The sequence below is a fragment of the Sipha flava genome, unplaced genomic scaffold (assembly GCF_003268045.1).
Source record: "Sipha flava isolate LNK unplaced genomic scaffold, YSA_version1 76_pilon_pilon, whole genome shotgun sequence".
In the NCBI taxonomy this organism is placed as follows: domain Eukaryota; kingdom Metazoa; phylum Arthropoda; class Insecta; order Hemiptera; family Aphididae; genus Sipha; species Sipha flava.
In genome coordinates this window covers 3790218-3798948 of record NW_020273616.1, presented here as the reverse complement: position 1 = coordinate 3798948, position 8731 = coordinate 3790218, and the positions used below count along the sequence as shown (strand labels likewise).

At 31.7% G+C, this 8731-nt stretch overlaps 1 protein-coding gene across 1 annotated transcript; it reads left to right on the top strand.

The window, feature by feature from the left end:
• Nucleotides 1–281: 281 nt before the first annotated feature.
• LOC112692790 (alpha-N-acetylgalactosaminidase-like) lies at nt 282–8697 on the top strand. The gene is made up of 10 exons (XM_025567577.1): nt 282–426; nt 3630–3797; nt 4906–5080; nt 5213–5387; nt 7429–7523; nt 7592–7753; nt 7815–8012; nt 8071–8235; nt 8335–8413; nt 8572–8697. Exons 2-10 carry the CDS (start codon nt 3631–3633, stop codon nt 8649–8651), a joined length of 1296 nt encoding a protein of 431 aa, XP_025423362.1. The 5' UTR covers nt 282–426; nt 3630; the 3' UTR covers nt 8652–8697.
• Nucleotides 8698–8731: the final 34 nt, after the last annotated feature.

The window sequence follows — 8731 nt, the reverse complement described above, 5'->3', positions numbered from 1 at the left end:
ACGTTACATTCGGTATGCGCGCCGGGCCGAGTCTTGCGCAACCGAATATGATAATGTTATTAAAAAAAAATTAAAAAAATTTCATAACATTTGTGAACCTGCACGTATCGTAACGATAAGCACATGCAACACGGATCACACCGCGATGATCCCGCGCGTCATAGGGATCTATCGCGTTGCCAAACCGGTCTCGAATCCCCCGCGCGGAAGTTACAAAACACCGGGTGAGCGCAGCGGCGGCATCGATAACTATGGGTCGTCCTCACGGACACCGTTCGGTTATTGCCGTCAGTACCGACCGGCTGTTGGTCGACCGCAGTGCTACGTTGGTCCCCGTCGATTTACCCGAAGCAACTCGACCGCCGGACCCGCGTGCCTACATCCGTGTTCTCAACGCCGGTCAACGACCACATCTGCTGCAATCGCGTACGTATTTAAATATCGTCGTTTGTTTTCGTCTGAGGGGTGGGCACGTGGAAACCGAAACCTTGGCGATGATCCGCGCAGCCGCCCTCAAGACCAGCGGTTCCCAAACTTTTATACCGCTAGGAAACGGTTTTGCGTTTCGTGGGATTCCAATTTCTCTGTTATTTTTTCAAAAACCAATACTCCAGAACAGTGAATGTTTTAAGCAATTTCATCTGGGCGACAAATAAAAATGTCCATGCATATCGTTGGTCAAAAGGCCAATTGTTGTAACCCTCATTTTGTTCAAAAACAGGTTTTTAACGAAGTATTAAATTTCATACAATTTTCTTGTGTTTAACCAACTGTCGCGACCCACTGTACAATTTAACTATTTGTATTTTAATATTAATCCGTTTACTTAACGTCGTAAACCAATATTGATAACATGTTCAAAGTGTCACTTGTAAAATTATGTTTTTGTGGGTTACGACTTGGCCTTTTGACCAACGATATAATCAAAATCGATAAAATCAACATCAACAAATCATGAAAAACCTATAAGAAAAGATAATTAGAAACCAGTGTTTGAAAGTTTTTCAAACCTTAGAAACCATAATACCATCTAAACTCGTAATGGTATATATCAGGGGTGGGCAACTGGCGACCCGCGAGCCTTTTTTATCTAGCCCGTGCTATATTTTCAAATTACATCAAATCATTTATATTATCTTATTATATTTACTCTATCTTATCGATATAATAATTTTCATCTGGTATTAAACATTGTTAAATGTTTAAATATCATATGTACACGTATGTATACGTATAACTTTCAAACATAACAGTTTATACCAAACTATTTAACTATGTAAGTTTCTTCTTATCATTCGTGTCGTGCTATCGTGTGTATTAAATTTATTATTTTGATGTATATAAATGCTAATAAAAATTCATATTTTGAATGACCTTTTTTTCCCCTCTGCTTCGGCCCGCTAGATTTTAATTTTCTAAAAATTGGCCCTCTTGTAACTTTGAGTTGTCCATCCGTGGTATTATAATACAATATTGTATGATTTTTATCGGCTTCCCATTGTAGATATTCTGATAATCAATTTTATTTATTATCATATTAATATTTAATTTTACAATAATTTATCATATTAAAATTTAATAATTGTCCTATCTCCTTTAAGCTATAGCTTGTGTTGGAGATAGGGAGTTATTAATTATTTATTAAAATCAACGTATTAACATTAGAAATTAGAATAATAGATTACAATATATACAATATACATACAATTACAATTAAGAAATTTAAGACAAAGATAAATAAAGATAGAAATTATACACACAATAATCTAAAACTAAATGTAAATACAAATAGAATTATAAAATAAATAAAGAATTTCAGACAGTGAATAATGAAACATAGTACAAACGAATAATTTCTTAGATTACAAATTAGTTAAATAAAAATTAGATACAGATTTATTTACATTCGTTTCATTATTTATTCTAAGAAGTTTCTTCAAATTAAAGTCTAAGCAATTGAAATTAATTGGCTCTAAATAATTGACAAATTTCTGGCCTATTCTTTTTTTGGTGTAATTTACAATTAGATTATACTTAAAAGTATCACGTTTATTACTGCACATATTAGGATTGAATTGATAGTGATTTTTTAGTGTGAATGATATAAAGAATTTTTTATACAGGAGCTAAGAAGGAGTACATTTAGTTCTTTGTAGTTATCATTAGTTTATCCGATTCGATTTGTCTTATTTAGGCAGATACGAACAGCATTATTTTGTGATGAAATTAGCGGTTTTATCGTTTCAATATAATTAATGTTTCAACTTCGTCAAATTAAATGATAAACAAATAACAAAATCAAGCATAATAAATTACTACTAAATACAATTATAAAATAATTAAAAATATCTTAACTTTTGCCAATACATTGTTGTCGCTCAGTATATTAGTTAAAATATGCACTGCTCCAGAAAATATTTTACAGACAGATTTCATAATTATTGTTTTTTACAATAATTATTCTCAACGCATCGCGTACATCTCACAGAACCACTGAGATCATCTCACGGAATACGCTTTAGGAATCGCTGTTCCAATTGACATTTTTTACGTGTGCTTGTAGTCGCGAATATTCGTAAGATCTTTCACGTTTTCATGCACCGATCGTCTACGAAATGTAACCTATGCGTATTACTATTGAACATGGGTTTATTTATGGGGGAGGGCTGAGAGGGCCTCAGCCCCTAGGTTAGATAGTGTTTAGTTTTTAGTTTTGAATCTGCGCCTAAAGTTGGTGAGGGTAAACGAAATCAGTCTTACGTTCGTTAGAAACCTATGTGTGTATGGACGGTCGTAGATGTCACCGTGGTCACTGGCGTATTAAAGATTTTCCCGTGGGCGAATCTATTACGTTCACTTCATCATTGCTCTGTTTACAAAATATGCATACATTTAGGTACTTTTAACTTTTAGTTCATTCAAGATAAATAAAATATTTCCAAGTCATACTTTTAAGCATTTTAAACATTCGCATTAAAGACAAAAATATTATAATTGAAAAATAATTAGGCGTAAAAAAAAAACTCAGGAGCAGATCTATACTTTATATTCCGTTTCTCTTGTAAATACATTACTGGCCGTAGTTAGGACCTTTTTTGAAAGGAAACTGGCGTTATCTTACCGGCTGCGAAACGTATACGAGAACACATTTTCGTCGGTTTTCAAACGGATAACATTCGGTTATGGCTCTCCATGGACTGATAAGTGACACGAACAGTGAACAAGATATATCTATGGACAAAATCTTGTAGCCATACCCACGTTTAATATAATAATAAAACGAGTTCGAATCCGTGCCTTACCGTAATGCATCGATTCGATAGAGGACGTTTACGTTTTGGCAATACAACTAACCCGGGTGGAGAGTCGTACTACAGTGTTATACAATGATTGTCCGTCGGAGTGGAAACGAACAGGTGAAATTGAAACACGCCGACGCGGCGGTTCTATGTGCGTATGGTTTTTATTTCCATTGCTATAGTTGGATTTCAGTACCACACCAAAAACCCTTGCACATAAGGATATGAATATATTTAATATAGATATGGATGTGTGCATTATAATGTATAATGCCTACGTAAAAATCTTTCTCGAGCATATCACATTAGTCTCTTATTTTCTCATTCCAGTATGTTCTCTATCAGTTTGCTGTGGACGTGCCTGGCGAGTTTTGTGACGATCGGATGGGTCGACGGGCTCGACAACGGGCTCGCGCTAACACCGCCAATGGGATGGCTCGCATGGCAACGTTATAGATGCATTACGGACTGTGAGACGTATCCCGACGATTGCGTCAAGTAATTTAATTTACTAATTCACAGTGGCGTGATGAACAACTTTATTTGAAGCACGTGACTCAATTCAAAATGGTGATGGGTGTCCCGGGGTTCGGAAAGTTTAATGTTTTTAAGTTATGAATGGAGTTTTAAAATATATTTTTAAGAGGTAATAATCAGTGCTCGAATTGAGGGGGGACGCATGGCGACGGAGTACCTCAACTAATTTTCAGAAATTTCAGCGTCCCCCTACTAGTATTACGCTATAATCATAACGCTTAGCCAGTTTTGGGGACGTTATTTTTTTTAAAGTAAATAGAGTCCCCCTTCTTTAATTTTGCCAAGTCGAGCACTGGTAATAACGCAACTTAAAATATCGTATTGAAAAATCATTGTTGTTTAAATAAATATATTTTTTTCAGAAAAATTTATACGAAAAAAAAATTAATACAAATGATTGTGTCTCATTAGAGATTTAAGTTCACCACGCCACTATTAATTCATCAACATTCAGCATTTGTGATTTGATATCTACAAAAACATTCGAATTAATCCATTAATCAGCGACAGTAGTAGACTTTCAGGATATGTTATAAGTATTGAGTCAAATCACACAATAGACTGATAGGTACTTACTAAACTTGGTCTCAAAGCTGCCGAAGCTCAGGGATAGAAAAATAAAATATAAAATATCTGAATCACTTTTTTTACAACTGTTATTCAGAATAAAATTAATTACCTAGTATTTTCATTCAACTTTTGTGTTAGTTTAAAATGTATTCGCTTTATATAAATTTAATTTATACTATCATATTCTTATGATCTTATGTAGTATAATACCAAGTTAAACTATTTTGACATAAGTATAGTCGGTAAATTATGATATCACTGATTTTTTTAATACTAATTCAAAATAGTTTTATTATTGTTAAATAAATAAATTTTGTTAATGTTATACGACTTCCTGGATATCTATATTTTTAAGTACAACTAGGTACTGATTTTAGAATAGACAGATAAGCAATGCTGAAGAAAACGACAGTCATAAAACTCACAAAAAAATTTAAACCTATATAGTTTTTATCGTTTTCACTGATGAACAATACTTTTATAATACCACGATTTTTAGCGAACAATTGTTTATGAGAGCAGCAGATTTGTTGGTGAGCGAAGGCTACGCTGAATTGGGTTATCAATACCTCATCGTCGACGACTGTTGGTTAGCCAAGAACAGATCGGCAAACGGAAAACTACAAGCCGACAGTCAACGGTTCCCAAGCGGTATCAAAGCGCTATCAGACTATGTAAGTGCTACTGCAATAGTAATGTCTAAGTTATTTCTCAACATTGTTCCCATTCAATGATAATGACCGAAAGTATATAATATCCTAATAATGGGGATACTGTTCAATATTCAATCGAACAACTCATAACAGGTACATTCCAAAGGTCTTAAATTCGGATTATATGAGGACTGGGGCACCAAAACATGCGCAGGATATCCAGGAGTATTAGGTTACGAAGAGGTAGATGCCAAAACTTTTGCCGAATGGGACGTGGACTACGTTAAACTGGACGGATGTTATTCGAACGTCCGGCTCATGGATAAAGGTATAACCGCTTCTACCGCAAGCTTAACTATAAAGTTAATTAATTCTAAGAGTTGGAATTGGAATATTTAGAATGGTACCTAATGAATATTAATAATTTATTTGTTAATATTATGACATGAATATTATTTTTGGCAATCATGATTGGTCTAGTGTTTATAAAGAAAATAATATAAATTTTACTTTAAATAATTTTTATCAAATAGTACTTGATACAATTGAAAAAACGGTCCCTAAAAAAACTTCATGAAATACTTCGTTTCCCAGATGATTCTCTAAAGAACTCTGCACCCTAGTAATAAAAAAAAAGTGTCATAAATCATTCAAATCATCTCGTTTTAACAATCATTACATTGAATTCTCTTCGATTAGGAAAAAATGTAAATTGTTAGCTAAATTATGTTTTGAAAAATATTTAGAAAAAATACAATCTTCCTTATAAAAAATCCAAAGCAATTCTGGAAATTTGTAAAAAACATACAGAAATCTAACACCATTCCACAAAATATTACTTACGGTGATTCTAAGGCAACGTCCTTAGATGAGACTGTAAATATGTTTAAATTATGCTTTGAATCGGTCTATACCCAATCAAATAAAAATTGTAATCCTGTCTATGATTTTGAATCTGATATTAATTTTAATAAATGTGAATTTACGGTGGTTGAAATATTTGAGACTCTTTGTCAAATGATTTCAAAAGTGGCCCCGACTTATACCTGTAATAATCTATCTCAATTGTCTTTATACGTTATCTTATCCTATACATAACCTATTTAATCTATCGTTATCAACTGACTGTTATCTCGATAAATGGAAGACTAGTTATGTTTACCCTATTTTTAAAGCGGGCAACCGCTACGATGCGAATAATTATCATCTATATCACGCCTTAGTACACTACCAAAAACATTAGAAAAAATGATAGCACCTAAATTAGCAACGGCATTTAATAATATTATTTCAGATAACCAACATGGTTTTCGTTATGCTAAATCTACCATTACAAATTTACTAGTATATTATACTGACATTGTATCAATAATTAGTAAAGGTACGCAGGTTGATGCAGTGTATACTGATATAAGAAAAGCATTTGATGGAGTAGATCTATCTATTTTATTAAATAAAATTAGAATATAACGGCATATCTGGACAAATATTAAAATGGTTTAAATCATACCTAAATGAGAGATCGCAACAAGTTAAATTAGGTGATTCTATCTCAACAAGTATTAAGGCTTTATCCGGTGTCACACAGGGTGGACACCTATCGCCCCTGCTTTTTTTATTATTTATAAATGATATTACAAATATCTTTGAAAACTAAAGTTTTTAATTTTTGCTGACGATCTAAAACTTTATTTGCTAATTTATTCAATTGATGATTGTACTAAATTACAATCTGATTTGAATACATTTTATTCGTGGTACACAATAAACGGATTCAGCATAAACGTTGAAAAATTCTCACAGATAATTTTCTCTCGTTGAAAATTAAACCTAAAATTTAATTACACAATTAATAGCTCTGATCTTACGGTAGTAACACAAATAAAAGATCTAGGTATATTATTATCAAATGACCTGTCTTTCAATAACCATATAAATATGATCTGTAATAAGGCCCTTCGGATACTCGGTTTCATACGTCGTAATTGCTCAGAATTTAAAAATCCGAATTGCATTATATATATAAATATTATCGTATTAAACTTAATAAAATACAGATGAGCTTTTGAGGAAAAAGCAGACCAAATACTACATTTCATTCTGTTATACATTTATATTTTTGAACCACGAATAACTTTCCAAGTGGACAGTAGATTAAATCCACAATAGTGAAATATTTTGTAAAACTTTTAATTTTAAACAATTTTATGTTTGCTTACAAAAAATTAGAAACCTCATTTTATATACTTGGCAGATCGTTTTCAACATTTGATAAATAAATTATCATTTATGACACTTAAATCAAAATTAAGAAATTTTGAAAAACAAAAAAATATAAAATAATTAATTTCAATTAACTATTAATGCAGGTTATCCAGAATTCGGAAAGCATTTGAACAACACAGGAAGACCAATGGTATACTCTTGTAGCTGGCCAGCTTATCAAGAAGAAAAAGGAATGTTAGTAAGTATCTACAGATTTATACATTTAACCTCTAATTCGTAAACTATTAACCACAATTTTAATAACAGATTGATTATGCATCAATGGCCAAACACTGCAATCTTTGGCGTAACTATGATGATATTGATGATTCATGGGATAGTATGATAAAAATAGCAGATTATTTTGCACAAAAACAAGAGTTTTGGGCAAAATACGCTGGACCTGGACACTGGAATGATCCAGACATGGTAATATTATTATCAAAGATTTTATGCAGTTTTTCATTTGTTCTAACATATTTCATTTTAGCTTTTGATTGGTAATTTTGGATTGACGTATGATCAAAGTAAAACACAAATGGCCATTTGGGCTGTTTTGGCCGCACCGTTACTTATGTCTAATAAGTTAAAAGAGATACGTCCAGAATTTAAAGAAATTTTACAAAATAAAGAAGTTATTAAGATCAATCAAGACGCTCTTGGAATACAAGGCCATAGAGTGTTTAAGGTTTGTTATTTTCTGTCAAATTTGCATCGGTTAATAAACATGAATACATTTATTTTAGGACAAAGGTATCGATATTTGGACCAGACCAATTGAACCCATTAATAATGGGTACTACTCTTATGCAATAGCATTCGTAAGTCGTCGTGTTGACGGTGCTCCTTATCCTTATAATATAACATTAAAAGATTTCGGTATGAACAATCCTAATGGCTACAAAGTTTTTGTAAGTCTTATTTTTTTAAAAAAATTACTATTTCATTAATTTCTATTTATTCATACAAGTTTAATAAATATATTAAATAATACACTGTATAATTTTTAGAATCTTTATGGAAATGAAAATACAACATCGTGTAATTTTAATCCAGAATCTTCACTAAAAGTTCGTGTAAATCCCTCAGGTAATGACATATTAGTTTCAAAATTAAATAGCTACTTATTTTATTAATCACATATACAAATTAATTACTTTTTATTAATTACTTATGTTTTTAAATTTAAATTTCACTAATGTTTTTATGATTATTATATATTATTATAATTTTTTGATTCCTAACAGGTGTAGTTTTTTTGCGGATGAATGCAGAAAATTCAGCTGAACCATGTCAAGATAATAGCAAGACAAATTTTTTTAAATAATACTCTAGAATATCTTAAGAAAATAGATAAAAATCATGTTTCATATATTAAAATATATATCTTGAATAATTTTAAGAAAA